Genomic DNA, 14,862 nt, shown 5'->3' with positions numbered 1-14,862 from the left:
GCTTAAGTCACTCACATACTGACATGCACAAAGCCTTTAAAATCCTCCTTCACATGGGATTTAACACATAGAACTGTTCACTCAGCTTCCTCACCTCTATCTCACTATCTTTTTCATGCCTCAAAGCACTGGTAAGTTCTCTGATCTTTTCTGCGGATAAGTTCCCACCATAAGATCCACTCTGAGCCTTTTCCTCTTCCAGGCGTTGAATTAAAGCTTCTTTAGTTTTCAGTGACAGATTCAGTTGCTCTATAAGTCTGAAATTATAAAATCAATATTAATCTTGCATCATCTACCACCATTGTATCAAATCTTGCAGACAACTTCCCTAGGTGAAGGCTCCAGACAATACTTGTGAAACTCTGGGGAGGACTTTCACAACCTCTTTTCCCTCCAGAGAAACCAGAAAAGGTGAAGTAACTTCACAACAAGCAACAAACAGTGTTGAGCCCCCTGCAAAGTGCTCATTCTTCTTTTCAAATGTCAACACTTAAGCTTCAACATTTTAGTTACATCATCCTTTAGAGCACACACAAAAAGCTTATCAATCTATTCCATTTCATACACCACCATATCCTTACATGTCATCACTGAGTACCCCCAAGTACCCATTTACATTAATATTTGTACCTAAGCTGGTTCTCATTTCACAATAATGCTCATGTTTCTGACAGATATAAGGGTTATTAAGGCAAAACTTTCTGGCATAAAACACCAGTTGTGATTCCCTTTGTATTTTGCAGCCTAAATTGTGAAAGCAACTTTTTAACACAATATGAATTCCAGATGTGCTACTCCCAGACACATTTAAAGCACTGCATGTTAACATTTGATTCACTTCAAGAAGTCAAATGCTCTCTTCTTCCATTAGCACTATGTTTTTCTAGGCCTGGGAATACTTACACTGATCTACCAGCATGCAATAGATGATCCTGCTAACACTAGATCATGGAGGGAAACGTAAAGAGAGGAGAAAACCACCAAAACTAAACCAAAGCCTTCATTATACTCTAACCCTGCCAATTTGCTTCCACACTTCAAGTACTATTTTCACACAAGCTGTCAACCAGAGTACCTCTGAAAGGGACTAGCTTTATAGCTCCTTCCCAGCTCAAGTCTCTCCGGAGAGCAACTGTGTTCAACGCAGATGACTAACAGACAGAAAGAGGAAGGCAGGGAAAGGGAAAGGAGGGAGGTAACTTGAGAGCCAGGTTATAACTAAGTCGTGGCACATAAGGTGCAGTATCAAAACTTATTAGAACAGATTGGTAATTTTATGCCACAACAGATTCCAGATGGGCAGTTTTCAATCTCTATGCTTTTGGAACAACTGTCTGGAACACACTGTAAACCTTGCTTTGGTGCTACCATAACATAAAGCCTACAAAATGAAAGCCTCAGGCCAACACAGCTTTCTGTTATCAGGGTAGACCAATTACACAGTGACTCACAGAGCAGTTACCTGCAGGGCTCAGTCACAAACAGATGGGAAAGGATACTCTAAAGTATACGGAATCATAGCAGTCTTTTGAACTCCATTCTGGGCTCATATCCCCAAACCAAGCCAGCTTTACTGGGAGGCTTGCCAGGCTTGTATTTTACCCTACATACCTAAAAGATAAAAACCCTCCAAAGGACTGAGATTTTATTTGATACATTTTTCCCCATCTCAAGTTAAGGAACAACTCGCACACCTTTGCCCCTACCTGCCAAACAAAGCCAAGCCAATGCTTTGCACAGCACAATCAAAACAGCTCAAACACACTGTTTCTCTCCCCATCAGGTTTACCAGCCTCAACAGACACATCCCTGAGACTGCAAAGTACATAAGCACCACGAAAGCAGTAAGTGAGTACAAATGGCAGAGTCAAGTTCTATTCAACAGTGGTTCAAGAAAGCAGCAAGCAGGAGGTAAGTCAAAGTTACAAAGATGCTTTCAAATAGGACATGCTCATGTCACATGCATACTGATCCTTTTACGCTTTCAGGCAACTTTTAAAGGTGATTTTTCTATCGTGCAGCATGTAAACTGGTTGTTGTGTTGCTATTCATTTAATAGCTGAATAGATAAGATAGCCAGTAGCACTCACTCATGTATCTGAGGGTAGGATCAAACTATTAAAACCTATAAATCCATGTTGACTCTTTGCACTTGAACAACAAAGAATTCCAGTAGTCAGAAGCGGCAGCAGCAAGAGTTCTGACCTGTCTTTCTCAGCTCCTGTAATCATATCCACATCCTTCGCAGGGGCATTCATAATTGAAGCAAGTTTCTGCTCAGCAGCTATTCTCAGAGCTTTCTCCTTCTCTGTCATTGCAACAGCTTTTTCCACATCTTCTTGGGCAGCTTTAAGATCCTGTAATTAAAACACACACAATCCTGATGCCTGTAAGAACAAAATGCTCACAATTTTCTTTCACATATTAAAGTTTCTTCTACCAAACATATGTTGGCATGTTTAATTTAGCAACTTTTACCAAGTAGTTCAAGCACTTTGAAAATGCTTCTGAACTCTTTATGGTTTAATCTTGAAAATGCAGACATTTTCCATGGTACATAGAAAAAGGGAAGTTTGTTTCAAAGAAATAAAACAAATACCCTGATAGCAGAACTGGAATTAAAACTGCCCCTATGCTACGGTTTTAGATTTAGCCATTATAATTTGGCTTTGTCCCACTGTCCTCTCACTATCATAATAAATAGCTACACTTACAGAGGTTAAACAAGAGCTTTTTTATTCCATCAGAGATGAAATTAATATTCCCAAACTCACTGTAGCTAATTGGAACTCTTCCCAACATCATTTATAATATTTTGCAAGAATTGATAAAGTATGAACCTGACCTTTTTCTCTTGAACAGCAATAGAATAGAGATAACACCCAGAGATTCCAGTCAACCTCCTCTAGGTGACCCAACTCATAGGGAACACCAAAGAAACCCATGCTTCTCCTACACGAAATTTGTTTCAGATCTTCATTTTGACATTGTAAGCTTCCCTACTGTGCTCACTGAATTGTGCTTTCTATGAAACAGAAGCCTCCTTGTAGCCTAACACGTAATTCCCCTCTCCATATCTATACTATAAAGCACATCTCTTTGGGGAGCTTGAGGAAAAGGTCCTTCACCACCAGACCTCACCACTCAACCCCTTTCTTGAATGGCTGATCTGTCAGCACTCACCTTTCAATCAAAACCTCTGAATTAAGTTAACCTTTGTTAGTGTTACCTGGGTCTGTATCATTATATGGTGCTACATAAACAAGTGACTAAAACTACTCTGCAGTGTTCACATTCATAAGCATAATGAAATTGATATCAGAGGCCAACACTATCTCCAGGATACAAAAAATGATGTATCACCATGAGATTAAGAGTATTTGCCTTTATACCTTGGCAGATCTGGGAAACACCAGCCTGACTGGCTGGTTTAGTATGGAGTAAGTGATTTAGGAACTTCTCTATCAATGCAATAGCATGAAGAACGCTTTGAAAAATCCCCATTCCACTAAAGAAAGGTCGTGGAGATTCCCCCCTTCTCCTGTCTGAAGGAGCTCACTGCTTTCTGAATACTGCTAATTCCTGACAGAAAATACTATCAGGAGACTGCTACTAATACCTTCCATGTCTAATTCATTCTTTAGGGAAGTGAAAGCATATATTGACATATACCCATTATGTGTTATTTCTGTTTACTTCCAGGAAGAGCAGCAGACCTCTATCCCTCTCACAAACACAGCCATAAAATCCCACACCTCCAGTTAAGTGTACACAGTCAATGTTGCGAAACAACCGTGAGTTTATGTATTTCTAGAACTTGACACAAACATTTCCAGCACAGACCACTCAGTATCACATTTGTTCTTTACAAAAAATTGAACTTCTCTTCTAAGGAAGCAGGTTATTCATGCAAAGAAATTTGGGGTTTTTTGGCTTTACACTACAAAAGGAGGAAACATGAAGCAATTCACCTGTAAAGAGGCAATTTAAGCAATGGCTTGACAATAAATAGAGGAATAAACTGTCTCAACCACAGAGAGCAAGGAATTCAAAAAGCCATTGTTAAGAATAACCTTCTGGAACAGGAGAATGTTATGCAACAAGATATAGTAACAGCAGAAACCAACAATATTTGGCAGATAAAGGTCCATCTAACAACAGAGTGCAAGAGGCAGAACAGAGGGAAGCACGCACTGGTTCACCTACCCAGAAGCTGCCGTAAGTAGGTGGCCTCTCAGCCTATAATGAACACACTAGAGTGGAGATATAGAAAGCCTCTAGAAAGAACAGGCACTCTATAACCTCTAGGAAAAAAACAGCCATTCTATGGAGAGGCTATTTTTCCAGGAAAGCTGAAAATACAGGTAGATGACACTATGAAATCTCAGACAATAGCACCAAGGCAGTACTGATTCCTAACTACTCCTTCAATTTCAGTCACCCACCTTTTCCAGCAAGTTTATTCTGCTGGTCAGGATTTCTTCCATTTCTTGCACCTTCTTTTGTGCCTCTTCTTTTACACGCTGCATTTCAGCATCACCACCCTGGGCCAAGCTTTCAACTGCCTTACTGAAAGGTCATAATATAGATAGAAATCTCATTACATAACAAAGTGGAAGACATTTAAAGTGGGAGTGGCTAGTAGATTACACACAAGTGTCTACCACTTCATCTGTACCTCGTTGTCACTTTAAGGTTAAATACAAACATCTACACACTATATAGCAATGAGTTCCACACACAAGCCTTGTCACAGTAGATAACCAACAACTTTTTCATCATTCATATAAAGTGTAATGATTCCTTCATATTTTAAGCTTTCAAATACAGTATCAAGCCTTTGGTAGAGATTTATTTTCTATTGAAAGCAACACTGGAATAAAGTCAAGTTATATAGCTGCCGAGATCTCTCCAACTGCCTTCTCAGTAACTGTTAATACCTTGAAGGAACACAACAGCTAGTGCTTCCTTACTAAACAAAGGATGACCACTTGGTTATGACTTCTCCCTGAACTTCCTGAACTTGTGCAAGGTTCCATTCAAAGACCAGCAATAGCCTTTAACAGTTACCTGAAGAGACCAAATGAAAACTAATCTGGTCCTCAGGATCTACTCAAAATTAGGCTCCTCTGTGAAAAAAAGGCTAACTGGTAACAACTCAATGCCATATGTATTAGGCCACATAAAGAGAAATCAGCTGAAACTGAGCTTGTGTAGCAGTCAGCAGCTGTCAGTCACTGCAAGCCCAGGTTAGTTTTGAACATGACATCTAGAAAGAAGCAGTTTAACAGGCTATTGTCAGCCCTACTCATCCATTCCCTCTTCAAAGCATATTCCACCCTGCCCATGCTGTAAAATAAGGTAGCACTATAATTTTTAAATAATATTTATTTAGAAAAGAGGTTCTAACAGAAAGGCAGGAATTTGAGGTATATTCATGTTGACATCATTAAAACCCACAAGACCCATTCTAGATTAGCTCTGAACTGTTTCCTAAGCCTTTCTGAGAACTGTTTTGTGTCTTCTCAATCCAGTGCTGTTAAAATAACCTCCACCTCTTCACCTGTTGAGACAATTAAGCTCTTAGCTTGACTTCTACAACAGGCATGCTAAGCCATTCCAAATTAGGGAGTCGTTTATGTACCCGAAAAATACAGTAGAATGAAGGAGATCAAAGTCACTCCATCCAGTGTAAGTAAATTAATATAGTTGCGCATTTAAGAATTCACACATGTGATTTCAGTAATAAACGAAATAACTGCATGATAAGTGCCCTTAAAATACTACTTTTGGGGATCCTCATATTCCTAAAACATTAGGAAAAAAACAGAAGCAAGATCTTGGAAATCCCAGGTAACAGACATGAAGAAATACACGGGAACTTACGAGGCTTTGATGAGCAGCTTCTCTCTCTCCTGCAGATCACGCTTCAGACTTTCAATCTCAACTTTCAGCTCAATGTTCTAGGACAAAAGAATTAAGGTGTCTGGGGAGAGCTCAGAGGTCACCCTACCCAAAAGTTATTGGACAGCAAATATAACATATCAGTGGGCTAAGAATAGCCTAGAGATATTTAAGCTTTAAATGACATATTTTGCAAGGTTCAAGACTTTCAGAGATCTCAGAAAGCATTTAGGACCATTGTATTAAAGCAAGACAAATCCCCTACACACACTTTACTATAACGACCAGTACTGCAGATCAGCATAGGGAGTTACTAAAGCTTTCAATGCACATTTTTTCTTTGACCTAAGATATATTTTTGTATTCTTTTAAAAGCCTGATTATTAAATATCTCCATAGTTGATATAGTCTTAAAATTAATTTGTTACAGCCCAAGAAAACTATTCAGGACATAATTACACATTATACAAAGAACAACTGACACTATTTCAGTATGTTAACCATTAAAAGACACCAGCACAAAAGACCAGGACAGAACACTCACCAGTGACACTCAGTTGAAATCATGACCTAGCTAAACATCAACTTATAACTTAACTACTGCAACAAGCACCAAGAACATTTGTATCCTATTATGGAAAAGGGATCTGATGCAAGCATCTGTTACAAATAACATGCTTCTGAATTACCAAAATGATTTTTTTCCCTTCTAGAACTCAGGCACCACCAAAGGTGCTTCCTATCATCTGCAAACCTGAAATAATGAGGATGCAAAACATACCACTTGACTCTTCAAAATTCTTCAGACTTACAGAGACCAGTTTCTTCCACAAACTGACATAGATTTCCTGAATCCAGTGCAAATATGCATTCTTTCAGTTCAGAGCAATAAAACTGGAAGCTATACACAACCCTAGTAAGACTTCTACTTGCTTTAAACCACCTCCAAATAGTTGAGCTGACACCTGATAAACCCAGGAAAGAATAGAGGGTGAACTGAACTGCCTGATAGTAGAAAGCAGAGTAATTACGTATCAAACTCACAAGTGTGTTGCTGCTTCTATTTCCCATTCAGCATCTGATTTGAGTAGTACAGCTACCAAAGATTCATACCCATTCAGTGGAAACATCTTAGTCTGTCCTATAACTATAGACACTCACACATTTGAAACTCATTTTTCCACACCTTATACTGGTTCTTTTAATTTAGTTATTACTGGAAAGGATTAGGCCACAAGAAAACAAACTTCAAAAAGATATACTATTAAATTCTTCTAAATGCATACGATTTTGTATATTTCTTCAGTGGGACCATCAAACTTCTGCTGCATCCGTTCCTCCAGAAAGTATATACGAAGCTTCAGGTTGAAGTTCTCTTTTTTTAGATCAGTGATTTGCTGTGAAATAAGAAAGAAAAGAAGAAAATTATGGCATGCGTTTCAAACCAAGTAAGCTAAAAAGTGAAAACTACTACTATTTAGGTTTGCTCTCCACAGTGCAAGATTGGAATTCATACAATCATAGAATTGACTACGTTGGAAAAGACTTTTAAGATCATCTAGTCCAACCATTACCCCAGGACTGCCAAGTCCACTACTAAACCATGCCACTGAGGGCCTTATCTACACTGGATACAGCTAAACATATACTTATGTGTGGGTGATACACATATCAATTATATATATTCAAATACATATAATTCAAATTGTGAAGGTGTTAATAGCAGCATATGACATCCAAATGAAAATGACACATCCTTCCCTCCAAGATAGCACCACCAGAAAGCTGCAAACACTCCGAGCAGTTCAATGGGTTTCTATCTTCTACATCTTCAGCATGCATCACATTTTTCTCCTACCATTCCCCATCTCCATTCCTCACCTGAACAAGAAAAAAATCCCAGCCTACCCCTTCAGAATGCTTTGGGGTTTGTTTTTTGTTTTCATCTATTTTAAGATACAGAGGCCCATTAGCACACACATAAATTTGTACATTTGTGTAAGACATTATCATTTAGCTTGTGTTTAGTTTTCGCCCTGCAAAACTCAGAGACACCGGCAATTAAGCAAATAATTATGAAAGGGTATTGTTTATAATACACGCTGTTGTGCAGACTGCTTTTTAGAACATTCCTGCTTTAAGTACTAAAACATTGTCTGACTTCACACAAAATTAATCCAAGAGTTTGGAGGGGTTTAGATCCAAAAATACTAAGTAGTTCTTTCTTTCCTAAGAAAGAACTTGAACAAAACAAGACATCGTGCTGAAACAGAAGCATTTTCTTGGCAAAAGCATGGGCTGACAGCCTACTCACAGGAAGAAAAGCCACAGACACACAAAGCACGTGTGCCCAAACGCACACCAGTAAAACCTTTATCCCATCACATATTTCATAGTGCAATTCTTTGGTTATGGTTTTTACCCGTCCTAGTAGGAGCAGTAACATAGTTGATGGTTTCATTAAAGAAAGAAGTCTCCCTCTAAATTTCTTTTAAGGAACCAAGCATAAAACATTCATTCAAATAAGCCCTGTGTCCCCTTTTCAGCAAAAGGAAATCTAATATGTTACAGAGCTACTAATCAAATATTTATGTAGGCTCTCCCAGAACAGCACTGTACCATTTGTGAGAATTATTACCAATACAATTCTTCAAATATTTGGCTTGTGAAACCTAAAATGATCTTCTCTAACTGCAGAACCTGTATCTGCAGACAATTCTGCAGTTCAATCATCTGCCCAGCAAGGTGCCTCCGCATTATTCACGCTAGCAAATATCATCCAAGGCTTTGAAAATACCCTTGACAACATCAACTCTATGGCACATGCACACATCCTGAAGAAGCCTGTCTTTAGTAGCAATACACATAAGTTAACTTGACCCTTGTTTCCCTACAATTCCAACTGGATGATCACAAACAGTAGTGGACAAACTTGAACTATGCGCATTGTAACTGCTTAAAGCATGATATCTCAGGAGTATATAATGAGGCATCTTGAGTAACTGGAATGACTCTTTCAGAACATTCAAATGGATGTAAGCATGAAAACAGTGCAACTTTGTACTTGAATTCACGTGACTGAGCCCAACGCAGAATACTGCTCAGAACTAAAATCCTTATTCAGAGTCAGGAAAGACACAAAAGACCTTCTAAAGCAAGGCTGCAGAACCATGCTAGATCTTACATATCTTGCTGGCAAGCTCAGCTCTTTGTTCAGCTCGTGAGAGTAGACAAACCTTACAGCATTTGGTTTGGGGCTGTTGGTTTTGGGTTTTCTATGCTGTCAGTAGGTTATTCCTAACAGATCGTCCCTGTTTGTTCATTCAGAAATAGTCCAAAGATGCTCTGAAACTGTATTAGTTGAACTCCTTGTTAGAATTCACTCATACAACCCAGTCTGAGTCAGAAAGAAAGAAACAATTTCAAAAGAACTCAGTGTATCTTAATTCTGCTCACATATATTTCAGTGGCAATAGAATTAAATCAAAGAGCTTAAGGGTACTGTTTTCAAAAGGCAAACAAAACAGACTACGCAATCATAAACCAAGCAGTGAAACAAATGTTGTCTCTGACATTCAGTTGCTCAGAGGAAAGTTAATTCAGGCAGGCTACAATTAAAAAGTTATAGCTTAATAAAAGACAACGTGTAAAATGTGAGCAAGATCACGCTGCAAAAGGATTTTAAGGGCAATCATCTCAACTTAAGCATTTAAAGACTCAGTCTTAATTCCTTTTTACATTTTGATTTCTGTATTTAACAAAGGAAAGAAAGAAGAGAAATAAGAGACTATTCCTGAAAAGAAAACCAGAACAAAGCAATACACTCTACACAGACTACTCTGGACAGCATGGTAGCAAACATCACTTGCCTAGCTTGGTTTAGCTCCTTTCCAAGTCTGCACAAAGCCATTTTTATGCCAAACAGCATTTGTCAGCAGAGGCTGTGGCTTCACAGCACAACACAGGTTTTGCCAGCAGAGGCCATTTTAACAAGACAGCAAAACTGAAAGTGGGTTTGGGGAGGCAAGAAATGAACACACATACACTATGACATAGTTCCCTAACTTGGTACTAATTGTCTTTTCTACTCATTAACATCTAACAATAACGAGGTCCTCATTGAGAGATGTCTTTCACTTTGCCCATGTATTCACATGTTCTATCACAAGGTGGTTCCCCCCATATGGTAAGAAAGTGGGACAGACCCTAAATACTAACAAAATCTACAACTCTAACATCACCTAGATCAGCATCATCACCAGGATATGGAGATGGTCCATATATAATCCTTTTATACGCATAAAAGGACCTTTTCTACATGGATCCACCCTTTAGCCCATTCAAAGCTCAGTATACCCATCTTGTTCTCTGAGCTGCAAGGAAAGGAGCCCACTCCTTTCATTACTCCCTTCTCATACCTTGCATAAATCACATAGCCTCAAAGATCAGCAAATCGATGCAGTAATATGAATGTGTATACACACACAAACCACCTCCAGGCAGGAGGTATCAGGAGCTTTACCTACTAGTTCAGATTTGGTTTAAAGCAGGATAAGAACAGGCAGTCCAAAAGCACATCTACATCTACAGCTGAATGCTTAGTAAATAGTAAAAAAAGACAAGGATGGTAAATGCTCCCTTTTTCAAGTTTAGCTTTTCTGCCACCAGAAATCTTAGACTCAAAACCACGAGAAGTATCTCTGTGTTTAATAGTGCTTAATGGGTTCTTCTTCCCTTACTTGAATGAACTTTTGAGCTTCATTATACTGCTGGCAGCCATAAAACCCCATGAGAAGTTTAACAGCTCAATTTAACATAAGGGGTCTGTACACACACAAGGAACCCAGAGACATGTGAGGGCACCCTTTCTCCTCTACATCACACAAAACAACAACAGATTTTTCCTCCCTCCTATAACGTTTTCCCTCGTGCAAACAAGCACTGCAGATAATAAACCACTTTCAGAACATATATGCTAGACTGAAGTCTTGGGCACATATCACAGTAAGAGATTTTAAGCACATACTAATGCCAAGGCAAGAGTCTTCCAATGCACAAAAACAAAAGAGGAAGTGAAACAGACACAGACCTAGGCATTTCAAAACAAGCTTTAAATCCTGACCAAAGAGCAAAGCTTCTGCCTTAGAGGGACATAAGGCCACCAGAAACTGAAAGAGTTTAGAAGAAGCACTCATTTCAAACAGAACAATGCTACAAAAGGTAACAGCAGCTGCAGAAGCACACTAAAAACTGCAGACACTCAACACATCCCAAAGATAGCAAGCCACAGCCTTTATCTGTAGCAGTCATCTCAGCGTTTTGATTGCCTTCCCCCTCTACAGTTTCTTCACACAGCCATAAGAACTTGAGTTAAGCAATTTAAAGCTGAACACAGTTATACCCCAACCAAAGCAGCATTCAGCAGCTATAAAAGATTGGCTTATTCAGTTTAAATAACCAATACGATTCATACACAGTTTCAAAAATCTAACATTTTCCTTTGGATTTCAGTAAGTGCCAAACCCAGTTTTATCTACAGAATTATCACAATGATACCAGACCTTTACAACAAAAGTATTCCAAGCAGAATCATACGTAATTATATAGTTTAAAAGTATTATACACAGTCAATGAATTAAAACCACAATTCCTCTACTAGCCTAAATGAAAATAGGCTTGATGATCCCTTGAAACACATCAATTGCAGACTTGCAAGCCAAGTTCTTATGCGGTGATTGCATGAATTTTCAAGCAGAGGGTGCCAATTTTGTTTCACAACTTCAGAGCAGCAGTTGGCTGGTCTCAGCAACATTTTCCCTCTGTTCTCGAAAGCAATACTTCAGAAACAGAGGTTCAAAGCACAGCCAGCCAGTCACACCTCTAACAGACGAACAAGCCTGACCCAGGGAGTCAAGACTTGAGCCAGCATGTTAAGATATATCTTGGCCATAAATATATCACCGAGTCGTAGTAAAAGTCTGCTTACATTTTCATAGTCCTTCATGGTCCGAGCTCTAGTTGGTGAGACTGTGTCTTCTGCCACATCTGGTAACACTAGATATTTAAGAAGACAGAACAAGTTCAGACAGCAGAATCTCTAAGCTGGGCTTCAAGATGGAAACAACAAAGGCCTAGCTAATCTGAACATAGTAAAAGTACAACACCTTTGGGGAAGTGAAGGACACGTGGTTTTTTTTGCCCCTTGTTCACATTAAATGTTAGTGCTACTGACTAGTTAGTACCTACATTTCTTTCTGATCACAGCAAGTTCTCTACTACTTAAGCTCCCTAGTTCCAAATTCACCCATTTAAACCAAGATGTGCACTGAAACTAAGCTATGTGAGGTGCATTTTCAATACCAAGTCCTCAGAGCAACTAGAGGAGTCCTGTGTTAGAACTAAGTCCTATTAAACCATCAGAAAGCAGTTCAAATCTCAGTACCTTACTGGTAAGAGGACAGGGCTCCACCTTAGACATGGGAAACCATGGACAGAGGAAATGACCAGTATGTAAGTTTCTAAAGCATGATTTACATGCACTTAAAGCTTCCTTTTGCATACACATTGTTACATTGAACTTGCTTCCACTCAAATGTGTGAGAGCAAGCTTTTAATCAGAATAATGACACTGTATAAAATACTTATCTTCAATGTAAAGAAGAAGTAGCCGAGGACTGATTCTCATACTAACCACAAGAAAACACTTCATTTAAAGCAGTCCCCAAATTGCTATGCAAGGTAGTGCAACTCTGCAAATAACCCCAATAACAACAGTGGTGACATTCTAATCAATTTCACAAACAGCTTTCCTAGAGCACAGGCAGAATATAATAAAGTTCTTTTGCAGCATGGGCATGTTTCTTACATGTGTTTCCTTTCGTGAGCAAACAGATCTTCGTGGTAAACCATAAAGTCTTAGTTTCAGTTACCTACTTCATCTACACAATGAATTCAGCAAAGTTATGTTGCTGGATACACACATGTAAAGAGAAATCAAAACCATACATCTGAAACGTACATAACGGAACAAAGAGTTACCACCACAGCTAGAAGGCTTCAGAGCAGTACTTTGCAGCCATTCAGCTTTAAAGTGCTTCAAGCAAGCCTCCCACACCTGAAGGTGAATGCAGTTACATGGCTGTCATATAGAAAATTGTCCTGAATTGAAGCTTCTGTTCAACAGAAGGAGGTTTCTGAATATGTGAAGAGATAAAAGTGAAGATACTGAGTCTAGAGCAGGCTACTTCAGGCAGGAAGTAACTCTGAAGAGCTGAACTGGAAAACCTAATAATACCCAGCATCCAACTTCCCTAAAACTAAGCACAACACGAAAGAAGAGTATTGCCTTACTGGATACTGTAAGTGCTTTAAGTACACGCTTCACAAAACCACTGATCATCTTATGTAAGACTAAGAGCCATAATGACCACAGGCAACAGAGCAGACAGCGGTAATTGCAGCAGTTGCTGGTGGTTTATAGCCTTAAAAAGACATAACTTACAAAAAGCTGCATCACTTGAAGGCATTTACTGACTTTGTTCATAGATCACAAAATGGTCTGTGTTGGAAAGAACCTTAAAGCTCATCCAGCTCCTTCCACGAGAGCAGCTTGCTCCAAGCCCCTGTGTCCAACCTGGCCTTGAACACTGCCAGGGATGGGGCAGCCACAGCTTCTCTGGGCACCCTGTGCCAGCGCCTCAGCACCCTCACAGGGAAGAGCTTCTGCCTAAGAGCTCAGCTCAGTCTCCCCTCGGGCAGGTTCAAGCCATTCCCCTTGGCCTGTCCCTACAGGTCCTTGTCCCAAGCCCCTCTCCAGGTTCCCTGCAGCCCCTTTAGGCACTGGAGCTGCTCTCAGGTCTCCCCTTCAGGAGCCTTCTCTTCTCCAGGCTGCCCCAGCCCGGCTCTCCCCGCCTGGCTCCAGAGCGGAGCTGCTCCAGCCCTCTGGCATGAGGGCAATTCCCAGACCCGGAGGAGCACCGAGCCCCGGGCAGCGGCAGGAGGGCTCCTCCTCGAGTGCCGCGAGTACCTCACCGCCGCCTCCCGCACCGCCCGCCCCCCTTCCTTACCGTCGGCGCCGGCCGGACCGGGCTGGGGATCCCCGCGGGAGATGTCCGGCGGCCGGGAGGCGCTGAAGAAGGAGCAGAACATCGCTGAGGACAAGCGCTGGCGGTCCCGTCCCCACGACCCCCGCCCGGAGCCGGCGGGCCCAGCCCCACCACATGCCCCGGCGGGATGCAGGAGCCGCGGGCCCGGCGCCTCAGCCCCCCGCCTGCCTGCCTACCTGCCCTCCAGCTCCACCGGCAGCGCCGGGTCCTCCACCGGCAGCGAATCCATGGCCCGCGGGTCCCGGACAGCCCCAGCTCCGGCTCCTTTGTACGCGGCTTTGGCGGCTTCGCTGGAATTCAAACAGGCGCAATCGCTTCCGCCATCTTTGCGTCGACGGAGGTGAAGCCGCTGAAGCCATTGTGGATGAGCGTAGGAAAAGGGCATATTGAAACTGAAGGGAAACCGCCATGTTTGGTGAGGGCAGCGGCTGAAGTGGAGCGGGTCGGCGCCATGTTGGCTGAGGGCAGAGCGGGGCGGGGTATGGTGGAGACTGCCAGCTGGGCAATGGGGGAGAAAGGCGTCGGGCGCCATCTTGAGTGAGGGAAGGCAGGGCGATGTCAGCCAGCCGCCATCTTGCTTTCAAAGGGAGACAGGCGGCGAGAGCACAGTGGCTGCCACCTTTGTTGAGGGCAAGCCTGTCGAGTCCGTGTGGGAGGTGGCGGTGGCATGGGGCTGAGCAATGGGGTAGCCCCCGCCTCTCCCTGCTGCCTTCGGTCCCAGAGCTCCGCGTTTGGAAGAGGCGCTTGTGGGGTGCTGCGGGCCCCTCGCTCCTGCCAGAGCCGCCGGAGCTGATTGTTTCCATGTCCTCCTCGGCGCCAGACCTCTGTCAGGCTTGGAGAGAGAAATAATGAC

General features: G+C 41.5%; 1 protein-coding gene across 1 annotated transcript in view; it reads right to left on the bottom strand.

The window, feature by feature from the left end:
• Positions 1-14,462, bottom strand: part of CDK5RAP2 (CDK5 regulatory subunit associated protein 2) — an 80,091-nt gene extending 65,629 nt beyond the window's left edge. The window contains 9 exon segments of the mRNA XM_065696029.1: positions 95-257; positions 2,206-2,357; positions 4,446-4,569; positions 5,887-5,963; positions 7,191-7,301; positions 11,891-11,958; positions 13,971-14,032; positions 14,186-14,396; positions 14,399-14,462. Of these exon segments, the coding sequence (XP_065552101.1) occupies positions 95-257; positions 2,206-2,357; positions 4,446-4,569; positions 5,887-5,963; positions 7,191-7,301; positions 11,891-11,958; positions 13,971-14,032; positions 14,186-14,396; positions 14,399-14,462 (1,032 nt within the window).
• Between the last annotated feature and the right edge of the window lie 400 nt (positions 14,463-14,862).

Source organism: Lathamus discolor, chromosome 15 (genome assembly GCF_037157495.1).
Source record: "Lathamus discolor isolate bLatDis1 chromosome 15, bLatDis1.hap1, whole genome shotgun sequence".
In the NCBI taxonomy this organism is placed as follows: Eukaryota; Metazoa; Chordata; class Aves; order Psittaciformes; family Psittacidae; genus Lathamus; species Lathamus discolor.
This window is presented reverse-complemented; position numbering and strand designations above follow the sequence as displayed.